The sequence below is a fragment of the Ursus arctos genome, unplaced genomic scaffold (genome assembly GCF_023065955.2).
Source record: "Ursus arctos isolate Adak ecotype North America unplaced genomic scaffold, UrsArc2.0 scaffold_20, whole genome shotgun sequence".
Lineage (NCBI taxonomy): Eukaryota > Metazoa > Chordata > Mammalia > Carnivora > Ursidae > Ursus > Ursus arctos.
Genome location: NW_026622875.1, coordinates 54,801,385 through 54,826,763, shown reverse-complemented (window position 1 = coordinate 54,826,763; position 25,379 = coordinate 54,801,385). Strand labels below are relative to the sequence as shown.

Here is a 25,379-nt window from a genome sequence, read left to right as displayed (position 1 = left end):
CCTCTTTCTCTTATGCTCCATATCCAAACTGTCACCAAATCCTACGGGCCCTGCTTTCAAAATAAGCCCCCAGTCTGACCACTTCTCACCATCTCCACCGTGACGGCTCAGGTTCAAGTCAGCACTCCCTTTGCCTGGTACCCCTGCATATACCCTCGCTCACAATATGACAGCTGGAGGGCTCCAGTCAGCCAAGGCACACCTCTGCCCAAACCTTCCAGTGGCTCCCATCTCACTCAAAGTAGGAGCCAAAGGCCTTAACACTGGCCTAAGCCGACTGTCCTCTCTCCTGCCTCCCTCACCTTACGTCCTTCCATTCTTCCCCTTGCCCACTCCTCTCCTTGGCCTCTTTGCTATTTCCCCACCAAGGCAAGCATGTTCTCACTGCAAAGCATTGCATATACTGTTCCCTCTACCTGGAATGCTTTTCCCTGAAACCTGCTCCCCAAAGTCTCTGCTCTGATGTCACCTTCTCAATGAAGTCTTCCCTGACCAGCCTATTTAAAACTGCAGCCTCATCTCTGGGCTTCCACACCGACTTCCCTGCTTTATTTTTCTCCATAGCAATTATCACTATTGATAGTTTGTATATATTTATTCTGATTTATTTGTTGTCTGTCTCTCTTTACAGAACATAGGCTCCAGAGGGCAGGGTTGTTGTTTTTTTCTGTCATTCTGTGCAGTATTTCCAGTGCCCAGGTCAATGTCTAGCATGTAGCAGGTGCTCAATAAATATTTATTGAAAGAATGAATGAAACTAGACTCCCTCTGCTTTCTTCCATTCCCAACTTTGATGCTTGTAACTATTGTCCGCAAGGGGGACCGACTAACCATTGTAAGACTTTGGAGATGCGGAAGTGTAGGGCAAAAGCCCTATTCCTGTAGTCCGCACTATCTACCCAACTTGTCTTTCAGTGAGTACTGGAAATGCGCAGGTCAGACCATGTGTAGGCTGTTACGGGGAGTAGAGGAGTTTGGCCTTTGTCTTCCACTATCTTTCCTGGATCAGGGCATGGGGATAAAGGAGTCTAAAATCTGGAAGAGCGAAAACCCAAAGCAGGTTTTCACAATTCCTTAATTTTAGGAGTATTTTTCTTATTTAAAGAATAGTAGTGATTTTCTGGGGGGCGGGGGGGAATGGAAGACTGTCCTTCCAACCAAAATGGTAAGAAAGGCAGGTGTGAACATGGAGAAGGCAGGTATGAAGATGGGGAGCGAGACAGGTGTGAATGTGGGCAGACCATGGGGAGGCAGGTGTGGTCACTGGGAAGGCAGGCTCACCCCTTATGGTATGTAGTGAGAGCAGAGGCTTCCCTTTCACTTCAAGAGCAAAGAGAAGGCTTTGAGGTATCAACAACGTGGGCTACTGGGGAAAGGAAGACGAAGAATCTGTGTCTCCTGAATTGAGGCCGTCTCTCTGCTATGGACTAGCCAGTCTCCTCCAGCTCCAAGAGGTCATCCACATATTCCAGAACCTCTCCCTGTAAGAGACGATAGGATACTTGTGTTAGGTGGGCTACCTGACTTTAAACGTGCTGGTAAGCAGAGACTGTCTCTAGACGCCACCGCCAGCTGCCTGTGTGGGCTGGAGCAGCCCTTCCCCACTGCCCTTGGGCCCAGAGGACCTGACCTCCCCCTAGGAGGGACCTGGCTTCCACTCCATGTGAACCCCCACAGATGGCCCATGGGATGGGGGCACTCCAGCCACCCTCTGAAAGACCTGTTTAGTGCCCCCTTTTCTGGGATTCCCGCCCAACCCCTTAGCGGTTATTCCACAGGAACACTCCCTGTTCTTCTGCCTTGATCAGCAGACCATGAGGTTTTCAAGGACCAGGACCTGAGTTGCGTTTCTTCCCCAGGACATGGCATGCAGAAGGTGGAATGCCACTGAAGGAAGAATGACTGAGCGTATGTGTGCACAGTGATGGTGTGACTCAAGCAGTCACTCCCTTTACAAGACAGTCTCCTGGGGACAGGGGGACCCACTTGCCCACTGTCAGGACCAGGAGCCCACCTGCTCCCGCCTTCTGCAATCAGCCTTAAGCCTCAACCTGAAATAGCCCAGCACACTTTCTGATTTCCTTCTCGGCATTGATTTCTCTCCCACAACACACCAGGGCCCAGCCGATGACACCCATTCTCTTTACTGCCAAGAATGAGTGAATCACCAAGGAGGCCAAGTCCTGCTCCCATGAGGGTCAGTCCCACTGATGCTAACCACCCCTGCTAAAGCTTGGCCTCCTTCACAGGGGTCACCATCATAGGCCAAGAGCCTACTTGCTCTTTTTGATATTTTAACACACTTTCTGTTATAAAATCTCAGCATCTGAGAATAGTTGGGAAATCTCCCGAGTACATGAGACGCAAAAGGGGGTCTTACTGTTTTCATCAAATACTTGTACGTTGTCATGCCTGAGGTTAGAAACTCAAGTTACGGAACCGGAAGACAACTGATTGAAGAAACGATGGTCTGGGGTGCCTGGGTGGCTCAGTCGGTTAAGCGTCTGCCTTTGGCTCAGGTCATGATCCCAGGTCCTGGGATCGAGCCCCATGTCAGGCTCCCTGCTCAGTGGAGAGCCTGCTTCTCCTTCTCCCTCTGCCCCTCCACCCCCACTCTCTCTCTCGCTCTCGCTCTACTCTCTCTCTCTCACTCTACTCTCTCTCAAGTAAATAAATAAAATCTTTATAAAAAAAAAGAAAAAAACAGCATTTTTGGTTGCTTTCTGGACCCCAAAAGGAAAACACAGTAGAGGGATTATATGTATGGCCATGACAGTTGTTCCCAGAGTTACTGTTTCCTGCTGTGTGGCCGCTGTGACAGGGGGATGATGGGATTGCTTGCTCTTAGCTCACTAATAAGTACTCAAGGCAATACAGATGAAAGAAACACAACCCTCTCTGTGGCCTGGTACAGTGGAGGCACCAACAGCCTGGCTCAGATCTACCTTGGGAATGCACCCATTCCCCAGCCGCTGGGAGTGTTGACTACTGATGGCTGGTAGCTGCCCGTTCTCTGGACAACTGATCCTGGCGAAAAGGAGCAGCCCCACCAGGGAGTTTACACACCAACCCCTCTGGGCTGCCAACAACCGAGGAGAGAAGGATAAGCTGCCTATAAAATGCAGGAAGAGCCCTGCGGTACAATTCATGCTCCAGAGCTCCCGTGGGGTCAGGCTAAGCTCGACTCCAGCTGCGACCATATACTTCTGTGGCTCCTTCCCTTGCCCCTCACTTCTTTCCTACCTGAGAGCATTCCAAGCATATGAAAGCATATGAAAAAATGCTCAACATCATTGGTCGTTAGGGAAATTCAAATCAAAACTTCAGTGAGATATTATTTCACACCCACTAGAATGGCTATAATAAAAAGGACAAACACCAATAAGTGCTGACAAAGATGTGGCAAGTTGGAAATTTCATACATTGCTGGTGGGAATGTAAAACGGTGCAGCCACTTTGGAAAACAGTCTGGGAATTCCTCAACAAGTTAACCACAGAGTTACCATCTGACCCAGCAATTCCACTTCCATGTATATACTCTTGGTATATAAGAAAATTAAAAACTTTTGTCCAAATAAAAACATGTAGACAAATGTTCACAGCATCATTATTCAAAATAGTCAAAAAGTAGAAACAACCCAGTACAAATGTCCATCAACACAGAATCGGTAAACAAAATATGGTATATCCATGCAGTGCAATATTATTCAGCAATAAAAAGGAATGTTGCATGTAACCTAGTATATATTACAACATGGTTGAACCTTGAAAACGTTATGTTCAGTGAAAGAAGCCAGTCACAAAAGACCACCTACTGTAAGATTCCATTTATATGAAATGTCCAGAACAGGCAAATCGATAGAGACAGGAGTAGATTAGTGGGGTGAGGGGCAGAGGAGAGGAATGGGGAATGACTACTAACAGGTTTGGGATTTCTTTTTGGGGGGATGAAAATGCCCTAAAATTCTTAGGGATGGATGTGCAACTTTGTGCACATACTAAAAACCACTAGACTGCGTACTTTAAAAAGGAGAATGTATGGTGTGTGAACAATATTTCAGTAAGCTGTCCTGGGAAAACATCGCAAGGGGAACTTCTCATGTTACATTGTTAAATGGAAAAGCCATGATATCTATTACAGTTGGGGTTACTATGAATATATATTGGAAAATGTATAGAAAACCCTGGAAGTATCTATATCAAAATATCAAGGGTGGCTTGCTCTGGACCATTAGGAACTCAACTCTTCCTTTTTCTAAATATACTTTTGTCCACTTTCCAAACTAGAGCAGCCAGCCGTGCTTGTATCCAGCCAGCACTCCTTCCTTTGCAGGACCTTGTGACCTTATGTCAGGCTCTGCTTCTTAACCCAACCTAAGACTCACCACACAGTGATGACTTCCTAGTCTATAAAGCATTTCCACATGCAGTGTGATATTTCATTTTCCCAACCCTGTGAGGTCAACGTTATTAGTTCCATTTTATAGATGGAAGCCCAAAGCCCTGGGGAATTCAGTGCCTACTAGTGATGGGTCCACCTCATGCAAATTTGTGCATGGAAAGCAAATTCCATGGTCATATCTATTTAGAAGTGCTTCACCAAAAACCAGGGCAGTGGAAACAGAGCACCTGGAGGCTCGGGGCCCCTGGGCCTGGCCTAGCAGCTCATAGACTCTCCTATCCCCCAGGCTCTTCATCTATGAAGTGAGGGGTCAGGCCAGAGGCAGCTGCAAAAGCTGGCCCATCGCTAGCTGCCACAGGAAGCACGTTCTGTGGTTTTGTTTCTAACACATCTCTCTAAATACCCCCGCAACGAGGACTTTCTGGGACGAGGCTGCCCCACCCCAAAATGACTCCTCCATCAGCCATGGAGTCTCTGTCATAAAAGGAGTCAGCTGAGGGGCACCTGGCTGGCTCAGTCAGAGGAGCATGCGACTCTTGATCATGGGGGTCATGAGTTCAAGCCCATGCTGGGGGTAGAGATGACTTGAATAAAAACTTTGAAAAAAAAAAGAGACGGCTGAGTGAGAATCAGGGATTTCAAGCAATCTCAGAGAACGATAAAATGACTCACAGCAAGGACCGAATTTACAAAAAGAAAAAGAAGAAAAAAGATAATAATCATATCCCAGAAAAACTGGGATGAGGCTTTCCAAGTGTGTTTAGAGTGCTGAGTCATTGAAAATCCACGGCGTTTTTATGAAGTTAAAAAATGATCACTGGATGACTTCTATGATGGGTTCCTCCATATTCACTGGCAGGAAATGTGGTGCCAGGACCTGGGTTTCCTAGAAAGCCGTGCTCCCCCCTCCAGCGCTCTGACTTGCATGAAAACGCCCACAGAAACTGTATTTCTCAAGGTCCCCTTCTGTTTCTGGGATGACTTGGCCTTCCAGTGATTTCTGCAAAGCTGTGAGTAATATTTTCTCTTAGCCAGATGTGCGCTAAACATGAAAACTTACCTCATCATCATCCATTATATTTTCCTTTGCAAAGTCATACAGCTCTTTTTGGAGTGTAGTCACGTTAAAGAACTGAACTGCCTCCTGTTAAGATGCAAACACAGAACAGTTTCTATGACCAACCTTTTGATGTCAGAACTGGGAGGAGGGGGAGACAGGGTATGGATTTCTTTTGGGGCTGATGAAAATGTTTAAAATTGGACAGTGGTTGTGGTTGTACAACTCTGTGAATCTACCACTAAACTGTACATTTTAAAAGCATAAATTGTACCGTATATGAAACATATCTCAATTAAGAAAGAGTAGCCAACCCCAAGTGAGTGAGAGAGTGAGAGAGACAGAGAGAGATTGTGTGTGTGTGTGTGTGTGTGTGTTGGCAGGGGAGTGAGGTGTGTATGGGTATGGCAAACCGGGACAGTATATAAAAATCCCAATGAAAATACAAGTTAAAGGCAAAGACCAACTAGAAAAGATCTCTTAAAAGTAATATATAATCCCTGAAGTCCCCTGAAAACAAACACATGCAAAACTTAGCTTGTCCATCAAGTGAATTAAATGATGGTCCATCCACAAACAAATCTATCTTGCAGGTGTTAAAAAACAAGTCAGTGTATAAGTGTGACATGGAAAACGTTCCTTATGAATTGCTGGAAAGACAAAGCAAGTTGCACAACAGCAGGTAAAGTGTGACCCTGTTTCTGTAAAAATAAATAAATATATGCAGTATATACAAGCCAATGCATAGCGATAAGGCAGGGGGTGAAGAAAAGGGATGCGATTTTGAGGGACTTTCACTTTCTAAATAAAACATTTTTGTAATGTTTGAAATTTGTTGTTTTTACTGATTTAGGAATCAGAATAGAGCAGTAAACTGTTAAAAGACCCAAAAAAAACAAAAACAAAACAAAACCACCCAGAAAAAAAGGAGTTCCCTTCGTTTCTGTAAAAACTCTTTCTCATCAGGTGCAAAGCAGTCCTCTAACGTGAGAAGGAAGAGGAGGCCCGCCAGTGTGGGCCCGGCGCCCCGCCACCTACTGGTCTGGGCTGGAAATGCTCGTCCGAGAGGCCCCACTTGTCCCTGTGGTACTGGTAATACACCAGGTTCTGCCGCATGACCTTGTCGTCGTGGTCGAAGAGCAAGTAGCTGACGGCGCAGGGGGCCGCGTTCTTCAGGTCGCTCACTGAGGCCGGGAGAAAAGAGGCACAGGAAATCAGCAAACCGTGCCCGGCAATGCCCCTCAGCAGCACAGCTTCCTAAAGGAAATATCCAGGGGCAAGCCCCTTCTCCACAGCCCCTCCTCGGGAAAGCCTGTGACCGACCAGAATCATCCCCGGGGGGGCAGGTCACAGACTGGGTCTCCATGGCAGCCTGCGGAGCCGTTTTGAAACATGGAAGTTCCTCATTAGGCAGATGCCTTTGCGGAAACGTCTACTATATTCTACTTCAGGCTCCACTGACCTGAGCTGGGAAGCTGGGTGCCCTGGCCTGTCCTGGGCCTGAGGGAGGTAGGGAGGATGTGCCTGGGTCCTATCTGGATGGCACCACAATCCCCAGACCCAGGAAGCCCTCCTACAGCTACCCTAAACCTAGACGACCGAAAGGATGGTGGGCCTTCTGGGCTGGAAGACACCTGAAGCCACCTCAAGTTGACATCTCCCACCTCTAGCCTCCCTCCTTAGAGTTGCCCCACCTATGACAGCACCTTCAGCACGGGGGACCTGCGGGGCTGGGATTTGTTTTGGAGGTGGGGGCAAGGGGAAAGAGGTGATAAGCCACAAGCCCCTGGGTATTCATCCTGGCACGTTACACTCCAATTTACAATCCACTACCTTTGCTAAAGCTCTGGTTGGCCGGCCGAGTAACCAAACCGTGGGTATGAATAAATTGTGCCACCCAGTGGCTGTCTCCTGTAACAACAACCCTGAAAACAGCACTGCAGGGCACAGGCTATTCACAAGGTCCACAAGGTGGGAAAGGTATTTATTTCAAGGCCTATGGGGCTGGGGTTCCAGTATAAATAACACTTGCCCTCAAAAAACTCAGTGTGGGAAATAATTTTGAAAGAGTTCGCAACAGGGCTGACTTTCAAGAAGCCCATCTTACTCATACTGTTTACCTCTACTGTTTACCCAGAAAGCAAAGATTTCCCGAGAAGCAGCCAGCAGCACTCGGGGTTTTGGTCTCCTGGTGTCTAGAAGTCACTGCCACAGTCTTTGATACACGGGGCGATTTTCAGAGCATGTGAGGACTCCAAGGACCAGTGCACTGCCAGAGACTAGATGTATCTGGAACACTTCAAAACTCCTAGTGTTTCGGCTTTGTGCACACAGAGCCAAGCCCTGCTCAGCAGGCTAGAACGCCTGCTGGGTTCTTTCCCGTGTTTCAGAGTCCCACCCAGGGCCTAACTCAGGAAGTGCCAATACAGGTTTTCGTGAAAATGAAATAAAAACGCTAGCTTATTAAACAACAACACTAGCTTATGTTTTCATCCACCGAAAACTTTTATTTCCTTTTTTAAAAGATTCTATTTATTTATTTGAGAGAGAGAGAATAAGCAGGGTGAGGCACAGAGGGAGAGGGAGAAGCAGATTCTCCCCACTGAGCAGGGAGCCCGACGTGGGGCTCGATCCCAGGACCCTGAGATCACGACCTGAGCCAAAGGCGGATGCTTAACCGACTGAGCCACCCAGGCATCCCAACAGAAAACTTTTAAACTGTGAATCTAAGATTGGCAAAGTGTTGATCAAAGTTCAAGTGGGGTGATGGGCATACTACGGTTCATTATACTATCCTGTCTAATGTACACTTTTATTTTTTTTTAATTTTTTTTTCTTTTTTTTTTTTATGTGACAGAGAGACAGCCAGCGAGAGAGGGAACACAGCAGGGGGAGTGAGAGAGGAAGAAGCAGGCTCCCAGCGGAGGAGCCCGATGTGGGACTCGATCCCAGAACGCCGGGATCACGCCCTGAGCCGAAGGCAGACGCTTTAACGACTGCACTACCCAGGCGCCCCTTAATGTACACTTTTAAATTTCCAGAATAAGGGTTTTTTTTTTCCAGAATAAGTTTTTAAAATGTACATAACTTGGGGTGGCTCATCGGTTAAGCATCTGCCTTTGGCTCGGGTCATGATCCCAGGGTCCCAGGATCGAGGCCCACAACCAGCTCCCTGCTCAGCGGAGAGTCTGCTTCTCCCTCTGCCACTCATCCTGCTCGTGCTCCCGCTCTCTCAAATAAATAAAATCTTTAAAAAAATGTACATGACTTTCCACAATTCTCATTAAAATAAGGCTCTTCCAAGTGTGGATGAATATAAGTCAACAGTTAACAGTAGGATTTGAGGGACAAGGAGAGGGGAGATGGGAACGGGTGGTTTGCTTTGGGTGTTTTCTCTGTACATCTCTGAGATGTTTGGTTTGCTGTAACAAGCCTATACTACAAGTCTTTTCATAAGAAAGCACCAATCAACACTTATACTTAAAAAAGAGGACTCTTCAAAAACACTGCCTAGTAGAAAACTGTCCCCTTGGCGTTAGAATGCAGCCAAATAAATATTTGCTGGGGACCCACTGTGAGCTTAGTGTGTCTCGTGTGAAAGTGTGTTCCTAGACTATATAGACTAAGACCTGGGGCGCCTGGGTGGCTCAGTCGGTTGGGCATCCGACTCCTGATTTTGGCTCAGGTCATGATCTTGGGGTGGTAGGATTGAGCCCCATGTCAGCATGGAGCCTGCTTAGGATTCTCTCCCTCCCTGTGCCCCATCCCCAGCTTACTCTCTCTCTCTCTCTCAAAAAAAGAAAAAAAAGAATAAAATTGTTGTCCTCTATACTAAATAGTCCTTTACCAAACAGCTAGTGCCAGGATTACAGTGGCAAATAAAACTTCAGCCCTGCCCTCTATGAAAAGGCAAGGAGGTGTTCTCCAGACACGCCTCACCCTCCTGTCGATCTCAGAAAGTCCCAACCAAGGGACAGTTCAGGCTACCTCATCACATCCTTAGGTGAGGTCCAGGCTGTCGTAATAGCAGGTTTACTGTGCAAAGAGGCAAGTCCCCTTACTCACGAAGCGCTGGTGTAAATGATTGCTACGGAGCCTTCTCAGGAACAAGACTGATTAGCAAAATTAAAAATTAAATATATATATATATATATATATATATATATATATATATATATATAACATTTTTTCTTTTTTTGTCCCTTTTTTAACCTTCAGCAGGCAAATCTTTCAGTGTATCCTGAGGAGGACAGGAGGTAGGATAAAAGGCGCGTTGCTATTGCAAGAAAAGGGAACTCAACGAAGAACGAAACAGCCACAGCGGGGAAGGAGGGATGTGGAAGCCAAGGTCACCTGTCACTCTTGACAGCACATCCCTGAATCCCTGAGGGCCACCCCCCTGAGTGGGAAGGATCCTGCTGTGCTTGTCACCCCCAAGGTACCCGCCACTCAGACAATGTCAGTTACAGGGAGAGGAGGAAAAGGCAAGAAGACAGACTCTGAAGTCTGAACTCTGAATGGCTTTCTCTCTCACGTTTGTTTCCCTTCGACTCCTTGGAATGTTCTGATCAATTAACTCGAATTTCAGGCCCAGGGAGGACCATATGGAATAAAACTCAGTCTGAAAGGGAAGGCTGATGATAGGGAGGAGATAATGCCACGTGCTAGCGTAAAAATACCCTAAGCATTCCACACGTATCAACTCATTTCACCCACACGACCATCTCATGAGGTTAGTACAATTATTTCTAATTTACAGGTGAGGAAACTGAGGCACAGAGAAGTTAGGAAGTGATGAAGCTGAAATGTAAACCCAGGCAGTCCGGCTCTAGGGTCCGTGCCCTGAATCACCAGGTCTTGCTGCCTTTTCATGCAAAGCACAGCACCAGGGCTGTCAACGCGACCTTTATGAATTCTCTCAAAACCAGAGGTAAGGGTTACTACCCCTATTTTTTGCAGATGGGGAAGATGAGTCTTAGGAGTGTTAAGGCCCTTGCCCAAGATCTCGTAGAATATAATTACTTACGTTTATAATAAGCAAACTGCAAGTAATGATACATGGTGGCCACAAATTTCTCTACTGGATAGCCTCCTATAACAGGGGTGAGGTTCTTTTCACACTGTAGTTTGCATTCCAGGACCTCTACGTAATGATCTGAAAGAAGACACCCAAATTCTCAGAGCAGTGCATTCATCAGCCTCTCAATACTACTTTTGCCCCCCTCAAGGATCCAGGTAAAAGGTAAAGATGATAAAGGTAAAATACTTGCAACACGTATGATAAAAGGGCTAAAATCCTTACTATATAAAGTCCCTTAAAATCCGCAAGGAAAAGACAAATACCCAATATAAAATGGCCAAAGAATATTCACAGACAAGAAATTATAAAAATGGCTCATAAGCATCGTGAAAAGATGTTAAACCTCATTTGTAACAAAGAAACACAATCCCACCTAAAATATTTTTAACTGCTAAAGTGGCAAAACAAAACAAACCAAAAACCTGTTTTGTTGAGGTAGGGTTGACACACACGTTACGTTAGTTTCAGGTGTACAACATAGTGATTCAACAAGCCTATACGTTATGCTGTGCTCACCACGAGTGTAGCTCCCACATGTCATTTAAATTGGCAAAATTTAAAAAAATTTGTTAGGGAGAAAATGGTGAAACTTACACTCTCATATTCTGTTGGTAGAAGCAAAACAGGAACACATTTTTGGAGACCCATTTGGCAAAAAGCATCAAAGGTTAAAATGCGCATACCCTCTGTCCCAGCAGTCTACTTCTAGGAAATTTTCTTTAGACATGGGCACACACAAGCACTGTTTGCAACAACAAACAGACTTGGAAATAACCTGAATGCCAGTCAGTGGGATAGTGATTAATCAATTATGGTACATACAAACAACAGAATCTATACAGCCTTTGAAAGAGAACAGGTCGGTCTAAATACAATAACAGAGAAGGACGTCAAAGACTACATTTCCCACCCTCCCTTGCAGTTGGGTTGGCACCATATGACTAGTGGTGCCAATAAAATGTGGACCACAACAACCAATGAATGCTCCTTCCACCGCTTTCAGGACTGGTCCCTAAAATCCTCCCACATGATCCTCGGCCCCCTCCCTTTTCTCCCTTCATGCGGCTAGCGGCAAAAGACTCCAGGATGATGGTCCACATTCTGTTGGCAAGACTGTGGAGGACAGGCACTCTCATACATTTTTGCTAGAAATACAAAATGGGGGGCGCCTGGGTGGCACAGCGGTTAAGCGTCTGCCTTCGGCTCAGGGCGTGATCCCGGCGTTCTGGGATCGAGTCCCACATCAGGCTCCTCCGCTATGAGCCTGCTTCTTCCTCTCCCACTCCCCCTGCTTGTGTTCCCTCTCTCGCTGGCTGTCTCTGTCAAATAAATAAATAAAATCTTAAAAAATATATATTAAAAAAAAAGAAATACAAAATGGTAACTTAAAATACTAAATAATTTGCAGAGACATTTACTCTTTGAACTATTAATCCCACTTATGTTGATTCTGAAAACATACCTCCACATGTAGCAAAAAAAAAAAAAAAAAAAAAAGGCCTAAAGTTCCGCACTGCAGTATTACATGTAACAGCAGAAGACTGGTACAAACCAAGCGTCCGGCAGAGAGCTGAATAAACAGTGGTGCACCGCACCCTCGGTGGCGTAGTCAGCAACAAGAAGGAACGACTCTCTCTACCGCCAGTTAGGGCATACCGCTAAGTGGAACAGTATACAAAGTATGTACCTATTCAGTGTGAAAAAAGCAAAGAGAAAATACAGAAAAATAGATTTACCTATATATGACCTTTTTTTTAAAAAAAAAAGATTTTATTTATTTATTTGACAGAGAGAGAGACAGCCAGCGAGAGAGGGAACAGAAGCAGGAGGAGTGGGAGAGGAAGAAGCAGGCTTGCAGTGGAGGAGCCTGATGCGGGCCTTGATCCCAGAACGCCGGGATGACGCCCTGAGCAGAAGGCAGACGCTTAACGACTGCGCCACCCAGGTGCCCCTATATATGACCTTTAGAGAGAGAAAAGAATCAGGCAAGAATCTTCAGTACACACTAAATTGGTATAGGTGTGGTGGTAGGGGCGGGGGTGAAGACAGTTTGATGAACAGCAAATTATCCTAGTCTTGAAGTATCTTTTCCCAAATTATTTATTAATATCAAAAGGAAAAACAGTATTGCTGAGAAGCTGGAAATTGGAAATTACCTTAACCAAATGCTTAAAAAATCAACATCACCAGGAAGGGGCAAACAGACACCACGCACATCTGGATGGGATACCCCGAGAAGCAGACTCCAGGCAAAAGTGCACAACCAGAATGTAATAGCAACCCAAACTGAGGAATATTCTATAAAGTGACTGGCCTATATTCTTAAAAAAATATCAATGGCATAAAAATATTCAAGAGCATAAAAAGAAAGGCCAAGGAACTATTCCAGATTAGAGAACACTAAAGAAAAATGACAAATAAATAGGAAACATGATATTAGACTGGACCGTACCAAGAAAGAAAAAGTTGCTAGAGGACATTATTGGAATAAAGGGCAAAATTGGAATATAAACTATAGATTGGATAAAAGTATTGTCTAAATATTAAGTTGCCTGAACTTAATAGCTGTATTGTGGATTTATGCAGAATATTGCTATTCTTAGGAAATATACTGAAGTTTATGGGATAAAGGGTCATGATACATGCAACGTACTCTCAAGTGGTTCTGAAATAAAAATAATTATACACACACATCCAGAGAGAATGATGAAGTCAATATGGCACAAGGTGAAAAATTCGTGAATCTGGATAAGGAGTTTATGAGAGTTCTTTGTACTACTCCTGCTACTTCTTTATAGGTTTGGAATTACTTAAAAATAAAAAATTAAAATAAAAAATAAAAATAAAAAGTTATTTTAAAATAAAAACAAAAATTTAAAACAAAAAACATTTCTCAATTGTCTATCTACATATAAAGATATAGTTATAGAGATATATCTTAGGTAGATCAAAGATAAAGTGATCTTTGCTTATTTTTGTAGGAAAAAAAACCTTTTAGAAGTATAAGCCAGAAGCTAATAAAAATAGTTACCTTTGGGGTGAATGGAATGGGTAGAAGAGATGTGGATAGAAGCAAGACTTCCTCCCCTTCAGCCTAGGAGATAATAACTCAGCTATTAGTAGCCCCAGGGTACCATTTCGTCCCCTTGGGGCTCACCTTCACCCACATTTCTATAAATAAATCCATCTTGAGGTATCCTCATGTCTGCCATATACAGAAGAAGACTTATTTTTTTATAGTATATCCTTTTGTGTCTTTCACAATTTATACTATGTTCATGTATGTTACCTATTCAAAAATAAAATAAAGTTCAAGATTAAGTATAACATAGGTGAGGTGAGACTATTTCACTGGGACTACGAGGTAAGACTCTAATCAAGACTGCCTGGGTTCAAATCCCAGCCCTTCCCTGGAGGCCAATAAGCACAGTACTTAATCTCTCTAGGCCTCAGCTTTCCCAGCTGTAAAATGGGGAGAATGCTAGTACCTTCCTCATAGGGTTGCAAAATTGAGGTAATACCCATAAAGAGCACAAAACAGGGCCTGGCATCTAGTTAGAGCATAATAAATGTTACTTTTTCTAGTAACTGTCTTTTATCTATAGTCAAAACACTGCAGCTCCGAGTAAGCACCCTTTTTGTCCCCCTCCTTTAGTCTGAGTGTAAGGAGTACTTCCTGACATTAGAGGCATGAAAGGATGCTGGAGGGAATGACCTCCCACCAGCAGAGGAACACCAGTTAACAGGTACTACGTGAGGTCCAGCCTGAGCACCAGCAGCTGCCAACATTACAAAGAAAGAGACAATCCTGTGCCTCCTGACACGGGAACTGAGCACCAACTAGGAAGCCATCTTGTGCCCCCACCTCCACAAAAAAAGAAAAATCAAACCTGAGCTGGATCATGCCTCCACATCCAGCTACCAAGTTATAAGAAATACAAAGAACAGAGCACCAAGGGGATACAATCAGCAAAATCCAGACTATGGGAATCCCTACAGGGCGAACAATCCAGTTTTTTCAATAGCCAAGGGGAAAAATGGACACAAAGGAAGAAGCTACCAATTAAAAGAGATTTAAAAGGGGGCGCCTGGGTGTCTCAGATGGTTAAGCGTCTGCCTTTTGCTCAGGTCGTGATCTGTGCTCAGCAGGGGGCCTACTTCTCCCTCTCCCTCTGCCTGTTGTTTCCCCTGCTTGTGCTCTCTCTCTGCCCCACTCTCTCTCTCTCTGTCAAAGAAATAAATTTTAAAAAAAAATTTTTTTTTTTAAAAGAGAGAGATTTAAAAGACAACCAATTTGCTACAATACTTTCAAGGCTGGAGGACATTATGCTAAGTGAAATATGCCAGTCACAAAGGGACAAATGCTATAGGATTCTACTTATCCGAGGTACCCGGAGTAGTCCAATACACAGAGACAGAAAGCAGAGTGGCGGTTGTCAGGGGCTGCGGGCAGAAGACGGGGAGCTGGTGTTCAATGCGTAAGACGTCCGTTTGGGGAGAGGAACCGATGGGTGGTGGAGATGGACAGTGGGCGTGACCGCATGCCACTGGACTGCACCCTTCAAGGTGGCTAAACCAGTAACGTGTTATGTAACATGAATCGTGAGCCGCTCTTGGGCCCATTTTTATTTTTCCAAAAGCCTGTGGAGGATCTGTAACCAGGCAGGGCTGGTCTGCTCGACCCCCTTTCCAGGCCTGTGCTTGACTGAACGCTGTACTCAGGTGTTTTTCCAGAAGCCCCTAGTAAGTCAAAGGCTGGTCGTTTGGCGTACGTATTACCTCCCCAGCCACCATTCATACAGAAGCTCAGAAGTTCCTCGCAGTCACTCAAGCCATCAGGAAGGCACGCAGACGCCACGGGGCAGCTCCCCACTCATGGGTGGATCAGAACCCCCGCCACCCACCTGCGATGGAAAGATAGAAATCCTTGAAGTCCTTGATCTCCCTGGAGCCCTCACAGGCCGCGAGACACTCGTAAAAGGCTTTGAAGAAGTCGGGAAGGGCCAGCTCCATGTCCGTGACGGACGTCCTCCAGTTCTCGCCGTTGTAGGCCCGCACCGCCCGGATAAACAGGCTCTGGAAAGCGAGGAGAGGTGGGTGAAGCTCCCAGACCGGGGGGAGGCTGGCTGTCCGACCGGAAGGAGTCAGACCATCACGGAGTTCCACTCTCATCAGTCCCAAGGAAACCACCCCCACCCCTAATTAAATATGAAGCCAACCAGGAACTGACTTATATCTAGCTTTTTCTATCCTATGTACAATGGTACACTTCTTTTTAGTTTAATTCAAAAAGTAGGAAGTGCTTGATAATAAAATCAAATTCAAATCAAGAAAAACTATAGTGACAGAAATCAGAGCAGTGGCTGCCAAAGGTCAGAGGTTAGGACAAAGGTAGAAAGGGGCCTGAGGGAACATTTTAGGGGAGATGAAAATATTCTATGTTGTGACTATGGTGGTAGTTACACAATCGCATACCTTTACCAAAACTCACTGAATGATACACTTAAAATTGGTAAATAAATGTTAAATAAGTTATACTTCAATAAAGCTGATTTTTAAAATTGAAGCAGAGAAAAGATACAAGCTTGAGAGCAGGTGGCAGATACCCTTCCCCCAACGGTTAAGTATGAAGTAGGGATACCATGCATCAGTACTAGTTACTGGGGAGGGCGGCCATGTGCTGGGTGGTGGAACTGCAAGAAATTTCTGCTAATTGTTGGCTGGACCAGATAAAAGAGAAATAACTAAGGCTGAGGAAGCTGCTTGGTCTCCCAAGAAATAAGTAGAGATCTTGCGAACATGCACGACCCTGCTCACGTGGAGGGTCCAGGACAGGCCTGGAAAAAAGCATGGCTTATTTCCATTTGGAATTCTTTTTCAGCTGCTCCAGAATGGGGGTGTCTAAGGACCACCCCTCAGACCTGAACTTTTCACCAAGCTTAAGCTGTCAGGTAGAGAGGCTGATCTCCCTAAACCTCCCGAGGAGGCGGCACCCCCTGGAAATAAGGCAGGCAGAGAACTGAACCACTTGCCTAGAGGCCGGGTGAACGAGCAGCAACTCCAGGCAGCTGGGTCCTCAGGGGCGGCAGGGTGGAGGCAGCAAGAAGAAAGCCATGCACTGGAGAGGGAACCCCTGGGCACACAGCAGGGCAGCCCCACCACACCCAGCAGGACTCCAAAGAGGAAAGGAATGGTCTGGCCGACCTACAGTTAGGCACAGTGCACTGGCCACGAGCACTCAGCTCCACTCCCCACGCCCAGTGAAGACCACAGTGAAAAAGTACAAAGGCAGAAATCCTTTTCACAGGAGAATGGAAAAGGAGCCAGCAACAGACAAGACATTTCAACAACTTTTGCAAGGACAGAAAGCTAAATTATCACAGAGGAGGGTCTGGGGGGAAGCGAACCCCCCAACTACACACCACACTACATCATACGCCTGTCTGCATTTGCAGGCACTAGCGACCATGGAGACTGGTGCTAGGCACAGAACAGAAGGCAGGGCTGAAAGTCTGATCAGGGCTGTCGGAGCCCCAGGTTTCCCTGCACAACCATCTGTCCACCCAAGGGATCGAACCTTCCAAAGCCACTCCTCACCAAACACTGGTGATTTATTCTAGAGACTCTATCTGTAACGGCTGGAGGGTCAGGGATCAGGCACAGCAGAGTGGGGATTGAGGCATGAAGCTAAGAACCAAGAAGCAGGTAATGTCTCTGACTCAGCTGTGAGGCCCCCACCCTTCTCCCCAGACTGGTTCTCAGACACAGGCAGACAAGCATGACACTTCACTAGTCCTGCAGAAGGCTAGAGAATTCTTCCCTGGAAAACTGAAGGGCCACCAGAATAGAGACCCTGCACCCTATATTTTGAGGGTCACCACCAACGACAAAGTGAGCTTGCAGTCTGATCACACGACAGGTAACCCTAAAGTCAGCCCTTGGTTGGGATCTACCAGCTCCCCATGGATACTTTCAACACATCCCTCTGTTTTCAACCCTGCCCTAACCCTTCCTTGGTAGCCATGCCCCTGGAGCCCAAGCTCGATAGGTCTGGACAACAGTAAGTACTCAAAGGAGTTGGATTCTTCCTCATTCATTCCTATCAGACTCCCTTCGCAGATGCATAGACTTCAGTAGCCTCTAATGTGTCAAGTCAGTCCTCCAAGCTCCTTGATTCCCTTTCCACCTCAATACATATGGGGAGTGTGTGTGTGTGTGTGTGTGTGTGTGTGTGTAAAAAAGATGTGTCTTTTAGTTTCATCAGAAATGGAAACTTATGCTCCTGTTTCTTGTGTTCTTGGTCATTTTTGGAGGATCTCCAAGACATGTGTTTATTCCTCTATCTTAAAACTAAATGATCAAATGACTTTTTTTTTTTAAGTTTTATTTATTTATTTTAGAGATGGAGAGAGAGCAAGAGTTGGGAAGGGCAGAGGGAGAGAGAGAATCCCAAGCAGACTCCCCACTGAGTGAGGAGCCTGATGTGGGGCTTGATCTCATGACATTGAGATCAAGAGTCAGACACTTAACTGACTGAGCCACCCAGGCTCCCCAAAATGACCTTATTTCTAAAATACAGCATTCAAAGGAAAGGTGGCTTTAAGTGCATCATGGAATGTAAAATCTCATTCTCAAATGGGTCAACTTTGTGCTAAAAAGTCAATCATTTCCATTGTCATAATATTCATCAATGCCATCAAAAATCTTTAGAGGTCCTTAGATGTCAACAGCTGTTCATCAAGATCCACTTCTTTAGCCAGTCACACTGCAACTAACTTGCTGTGTAAAAACCCAAATATACCTCATATGACTTGGTTTCCAAGTCCTTAATGTAGTCCTCAGCATCAGGCAAGCTCTTGTAATACGCCATGTTTCTCTTCATCATTTCGTCATCGGGATGCTTCAGTAGAAAGGTGTGAGCGGCCGCAATGGCTTTTGGAAGATTATTCGCCTGAGTACAACAAAGAAAGAGGAGGTCTACTCAATGCAGGATGGGCAGTGATTTTTGCAAAACAAGAATGTTCAGTCCTTCAAGTAACTCTGTGTTTCAACACAGTGCTTTCAGCTGAGGGGTCAGTGACTTCCGTGGCCCATCAAGACTTGCACTCTCTTGCTTTCCAGCTTCCAAAGGGGTTCACCAGTGAGGAGCCCCAGTGGGAGCCTGAAGGAAGGCAAGAGGGTAAAGTTGGATTACTTAGTCTCCTGGCTCCCTCCCTTCAGTCACCTTCGGCCACTATTGGGCCTTAATTGAAGGTCACACCTCCCCTAGAGGTGGCCTTCTCTGGACAGTCTCTCTCCTTCCTGCTTCCTGGAACTGTCCTCTCCATGCCCTTTTTGGCCCAGGGGGAGTCACACCCACCATTACTAGCCTTTGTAAATAACCACCTGACAACATTCAGTTATCCAGTGGAACTACATCACACCTTTTCTGCTGGAAAAACACATTAATATTTTCATATATATATATACATATATATATATGTATATATAATATATTCCCAAATATATTACTATTTTCGCAAGTCTCTCGCAGAACCTCCTGCTTTGCCATTCTCGATGACCCCCACCACCATTCACTCATCCGTTCACTCAGCACACATTTGTCGAGGGCCTCCTACATGTCAGGTGCTGTCCTAGGACGTGGGTCCATAACAATGAGCAAAACAGGGGGGAAAAACCCTGCCTCCATGTGTGATACACTCCAGTATATTTCCTTGTCTAGATTAAGGTCTCTGGCACACTGGAGCTTCACGTCTGGCCCCCTTGTGGACAGTGCCCAGGAATGCAGAAGTCTGGGGGGAACCGTGTTTTGAGGGGTATGGACTCCAGAGATATGGACACCTCCCTGTGTGGACACTCAGCCAACAAGCAGAGGGTCCCCGTGCCGATGTGTTGTCTCTGGCTGTCCCCTGGAATCATGGCCCAACTTGGTTTGGGGGAAGGGGAGGCACCCTACATGTGCACAGAGACTCCTTCAGCCAATGCAGAGGGACGCTCAAAGGTGGGAATTAGGGAATTAGGTTTGCAGAGAGAAAATAAAGGGATATTTGGTACACTCTGGATTTCTGAGAATCAGAGGGTAGCATATATCTGTATGAAACAGGACTGGCCCCGAGTCATTTGTAGACAAGGCGGTGGGTGTGCTGGAGAAGGGCTGGGTGGTAATGAGGGCAGACTCCCAGATGTCAATGCTGATGTTCTGGAAAGGGCCAGTCAGTGGCCTGTGTGGGAATGCCTTTCAAAGAGTTCTACAGAACGCCTTACACTCCTGGCCGGAAAAAGGCTAGTCTGCCAGCTACAAGGAGGGGAGGATGTATGAATGCAGCCCTTTAAAGCATTTGCCAATAAAATGAGATTCTCTAATTCTCAGAAGAGCACTCAGAAAAAGGGGCACAGAAAGGGATTTTTAAGGCCTCTAACTTAGGACCTGAGTTTTAACAAAATGGAACCCTTTCCTGGAGAGGAAAGGCTGATTTATTCACTTTAACTTGGGCCCTGCCAGCTGGAACATGGAGCCACATCTTGGCAGCTAAACCTCTGACAGAAACCCAGGCAGGTTTTGGAGAAGAGTGGTGGGAGCACTACTTTCCCAGATGCTCCTGAGAGACAGCCACCTGAATGAGAGGATCCCACCTACCTACCAAAGGAGCCACTCCTAAATCAGCCTCAATGGGGTGGCAGGCCCTGTGGCTGGGGGTGGGGAGACAGAGGCCTTGTCCAGGCAGCGTGAGAGGTAGGAGTGCCTGGGAGGGGGCCAGCTCTACCCACTGAGAGTTTAACAGTCACTAAGGATTTGATCAAGTGTGGGGCCCACTTTTTGCTCAGGCTACGGGGAAGACGGGCATTCCACAGAGATGCAGCCATGGAGGGAACCCACAGCTGAAGGTGTAGACCTAAGGTAGGCTGATGACATAAAACCTATGGTGGGCTTGAGGGCTACCTACCAGGAGCACCTTCTCTGCATGACCACACAACAGTGCCTCTTTACCTCCCTCTGACAGGCCAACCCCACCATCCTCACCTGCGTGTTCAACTCAGGCATTTGTCCTTAATCAGGGAAACAGAGGCCTGCAAATCAGAGCAGCACAAGAGCACGTGCTCAGCCTCGCCACAGCAAACAGCGTGGTCTCCAGCACCAGCCTCCAGCCTTTGGGTGCCTGGCACGGTGTACATGCTGCCACGAATCATGTCCTCCCCACCCATTCACCGAGTTTGACAAGAGACACATCATGAAGGAAAACAAGAAACCACCCAGTAACGCCACCTAAAATCACTCCTTCAGTGACTTCCAGTTGAAGAAACTAAGTGAGGATCCTGGCTTACTACTAAAATGCCGAACCTCTTCTGTCCTTTAAGAGATCCCAAAATGCCAAGACAGATGGTATTTCATCGACTTCTAAGTGAGTGATTGCTACGAGACCTGTGAAACGTTTTGAAGAATAGCTGTGACCATCCTGAACTTTGAGGACATCATCAGGAAGGAGAGAACACCTTTGCCTTCTGGTCACATTAAGTCAAATACTCTTCTCCTCCTCCCTATATCACTTGTTTCAAACTCATCTGTAGATAAATCAGCTTCTACTATTCTCCGGTGTTAAAAATAAAACATTTCCCCCTTCATTATAGGACTCAGATTTCTTTCAGACTGTATCTGGCAAAAGCTACATGAAAAAGAGAGCGTTAAATTGAGTCATTTTTACCATAAAACATAGTCCTTTAAGAGCCAGGCATCATTTTTCAATGTCCTGGAACTTTATTAATCTTATCCCCTGGTTCTATTTTAAACTATTTTTTTATTGCCAGGACAAACATTCACAAAACCGATACTTTATATAAAAATGTAAGCACAGAAATAACTCAGCTTTTCACCTACTAAGGGTTTTGTGCTATTTTATTGCTCTTATGAATGCAGCATAAGGTGGCTCTGTTTCAGAAACATGAAAAACAGATCTTGCAGTCCAAAGACTCAAAGCAAAGTTTCAAAACAAAACAACTTCTAGCACAGGAGTCTGGAATATGCCATGAATCTATTTTTGTAGTCATTAAAATAAATGCAATATATTCCTTTAAAAATCGTTTTCAATTAGATAAAGTAGAAACTGGACTTTGAGAGGGCTCTCTTGGCAAAATCTGGTAACGACCCGCCAAGATAAAGTCGCTTTATCCAGGAACAGGGCATTCAGCCCGTTCTTAAAACTTGCGGGTCCCCAGAGAAAGGACTCCAAGGATCAAGAACAGCAATTTGTGGCTATTTTTAGCCAGCAACCACAGAATTTAAGCAGCCACAAAGAAGGAGGAAGACAACCGTGTTAAATTCTAGATGAAAGAGGGCGGGGGGCGCCAACCCTGATGAATCACAGTGCACGGTTCTGCTCCTCTAGGCTGGGGTGTGTGCTCCCAACGAGCCCCTGCTCTGGCGTGGCCTCAACTTCCTTCTCTTTAAAAGGAACTAGCCGGCACCTCAGGTCCTCTTCCCCTCTATCATTGAAAGTTGCCACTTCCTTGAGAAAAAGGGGTTTTAATGGTATGCACAGAAAAGAGGAGTCTGTCTTCAAATAACAGGTAACATTTATCAGGCACTGTTGGGTGGCTAGACGCTCTGTGTACGTATTCTCTGCTCCAGAGTAACCCTTCTAGAAAAGTATTTTCATCCCTATTTAAGATGAAGAAGGGGGACAGGATTTGGAGGCGTCCTCTGGCAACGCTGGGTGGGAGCAGGCTGGACACGGAAAGGCGGTGCCAGGCTGGCCCAGGGGAGGGGCGGGGCCCGGGCCTGGGGGCGGGGCCCGGGCCTGGGGGCGGGGCCCGGGCCTGGGGGCGGGGCCCGGGCCTGGGGGCGGGGCGAGCCGACTTGCCTTGAAGTAGGCGAACTGCAGGAACTTGTAGGGCTCACGGCGCTGGAAGTCGGCCAGCACTTCGCGGCTGGGCTGCGACTGGCGGAAGGCTGGCAGGCCCTGCTTGCAGCGCTTGAGGCAGTGCGCGCGGCGCAGCAGGCCCCCGAAGAGGCGCAGCTCGGGGTAGTGGGCGAGGCCGGCGGCGGGCTCGGGCTGGGGCGCCGCGCTGCAGTTGCGGTGGCAGAAGGCCTCGCTGTCGCGTAGCAGGCGGTGCAGCCGCAGGCTGATCTCCAGGTAGCCCACGCTCTCCGCCCAGTGCTCGCCGCTGTACTGGTCTAGAGCGTGCCGGTAGGCCGACTCGAGCGGCATCAGCTCGTCCCGTGGGAAGCTGCGGAAGCTGTAGCGCTCGTACTGGGCGCGCCCGCAGCGCGGCACACAGCCCGCGCACAGCAGCGCCAGCAGCGCCGTGGCCGCGCCGCGCCCCAGCTCCATCGCGCCCGGCGGAAGGAAGGAAGGAAAAAAGGAAGGAAGGGGACGAGAAGGCAAGGAAGGCGGAGGACTGCGCAAAGCTGCGAGCCCAAGGCTTGGGAGGCGGGGACACGAGCCTCCGGCCCGCCCCGTCCTGCAGCCCTTCCCCACCCAGCTGGGGGGTCCGGGAGAAGCTGCCGGCGCAGGGACGGTGCCCTCGGGTGGCGCGCTGCCCTCTGCTTCTGCACGGTCTAACCCGGGCTCCCGGGCTCCGCTCCGTTCACGTTTGGAGCTGACGGTCTGCAAGGCAGGCGCGGCCCTAACGGATCACAGCACAAGTTAAACTTTCTCATCACTTAGAAGACTAGAAAACGCAGATTTCTAGGCCGTGCTCAGAGTTTTTGACTCAGCAAGTCTGGAGTGAGGGTCTGAGGATTTGCAGTTCTAACCGGCACCCGAGTGAGGCTGATGCCAAGGCCTACACTTTGATAACACTGCCAACGACCTTACATTTCAGTGAGAGAGAAAGAATAAATAAAATTAATAAGGATTCAGTGGCACTTTGTAAACCGTTTAGCTGATCAAGTTGAAGGCGCACACACCTTGAGCCTGCAATTTCACTTGTAGGAATATGATCGAGATGTGTGCATCAAAAGATATGGATGGAATGCTAAAGGCAGAACGATTATTTTTCTAATTCTTTCAACTTTTATTTTTAAATAACTTGCAGAAAAGGTGCAAGGATAGTACAGACGACTCCTATGTATCATGATCCATGTTCACAAATTGCTAATTTTATGCCACAGTTCCTTTCTTTATATTTATCTATATTTTTTCGGAATCATTTGCAAGCAGGTTGCATATATTAAGCCCACTTGACCCTTAATCTTTCAGTTTGTAGGTCCTAAAAACAAAACTAGACAATGACCAAACCCAGGAAATTTCATATTAATAGAAGAATTTAATCTACATTCCCTATTCCAGTTTTGCCAACTGTCCTAATAATGTCTTTTCTGTATATTTTTTTTCCCTGGACAGGATGCAGTCCAGGATCATGTATCTATTTGTCTCCTCAGCGTAGTGGTCTCTAATCTTTTAGCTTTGCTTTTCTTCAGGTTTTCTCATTATGCCATTGACATTTTTCAAGAATACAGTCCAAAACTTGGGGCGCCTGGGTGGCACAGCGGTTAAGCGTCTGCCTTCGGCTCAGGGCGTGGTCCCGGCGCTCTGGGATCGAGCCCCACATCAGGCTCCTCTGCTATGAGCCTGCTTCTTCCTCTCCCACTCCCCCTGCTTGTGTTCCCTCTCTCGCTGGCTGTCTCTATCCCTGTCGAATAAATAAAATCTTTAAAAAAATATATTAAAAAAAAAAGAATACAGTCCAAAACAACAAGGCAGCCACTATACGACTATTAGAATGGCCAAAACCCAAAATACTGACAACACCAAATGCTGACGAGGGCGTGGAGCAAGAGGAACTCTCATTCATTGCTGGTGAGAATGCAAAACGGAACAGCCACTTGAGAAGACAGTTTGGCAGTTTCTTACCAAACTGAACATACTCTTACCACACCGTCCAGCAGTCAATCGCACTTGTTGGTATTTACTGAAATGAGTGAAAGATTTATGTCTTTCACACAAAGACCTGCACACAAATGTTGACAGCAGCTTTATTCATAAACACCGAGACTTGGAAGCAAATAAGGTGTCCTTCAGTAAGTGAATGGATAAAGAAAATGTATAATTTATCCAGACAATGGAACTTTATTCAGCATTAACAAGAAATGAGCTATCCTGCTACAAATAGACATGGAGGAAATGTAAATGCATTTTACTAAGTGAAAGAAGCCAATAAGAAAAGGCTACATACTGTATGATTGGAACTGTATGACCTTCCAGAAAAGGCAAAACTATGAAGGTGGGCACTGAAAGGACCAGTGGTTGCCAGGCACTGGGGGGACACAGGGAGCAATAGGCACAGCACAGACAATTTTTAGGGCAGCAAAACTGTAATGGGGGATAAGTGTCATCATACGTTTGTCAAATCTCATGCAATGTACAACACCAAGCGTGAGCCCTAATGTAAGCTCTGGGCTCTGGGCGATGATGTGTTAATGTAGCTTTGCTGATTGTGACAAAGGTGCCACTCTGGTGCAGAATCTTGGTACTGGGGAGGGCTGTGCATATGTGGTGACAGGGGTGTCGGAGGAGGTCATCAAAAAGACGTGACTACCTATCAACCTGTGAGTTGATCACTCCGTTGTCTTTGAAATGTGGGTTCCCCATGCCTTTCCTGCTCCCAGAAGCTACTCCAAGGACACAGCCTGGAGATAGTGATGTGGTGTTGAGAACACCTGCACAATATACCTGACAAAGCCCATGTAAGGCCTCTTTATAAATTTAAGATGTGGCGGGCAGGTGCGGGGATCCACTCGTCTTGCTGCTGCCCAAGACAAGCCTTATGTGTAAATTCCCTTTGCTATTAAACCTGCCACCCAAAAAAACAAAAACAAAAAACAACTAAAAAACTGCCACCCA

General features: G+C 46.5%; 1 protein-coding gene across 1 annotated transcript; it reads right to left on the bottom strand.

Moving 5' to 3' along the window:
• Window positions 1–593: 593 nt before the first annotated feature.
• Window positions 594–25,363, bottom strand: CRTAP (cartilage associated protein). The gene is made up of 7 exons (XM_026496679.4): window positions 22,395–25,363; window positions 18,341–18,490; window positions 15,444–15,615; window positions 10,486–10,614; window positions 6,498–6,643; window positions 5,463–5,546; window positions 594–1,481 (listed from the first exon to the last, which is right to left on the bottom strand). Exons 1-7 carry the CDS (start codon window positions 22,863–22,865, stop codon window positions 1,428–1,430), a joined length of 1,206 nt encoding a protein of 401 aa, XP_026352464.2. The 5' UTR covers window positions 22,866–25,363; the 3' UTR covers window positions 594–1,427.
• Window positions 25,364–25,379: the final 16 nt, after the last annotated feature.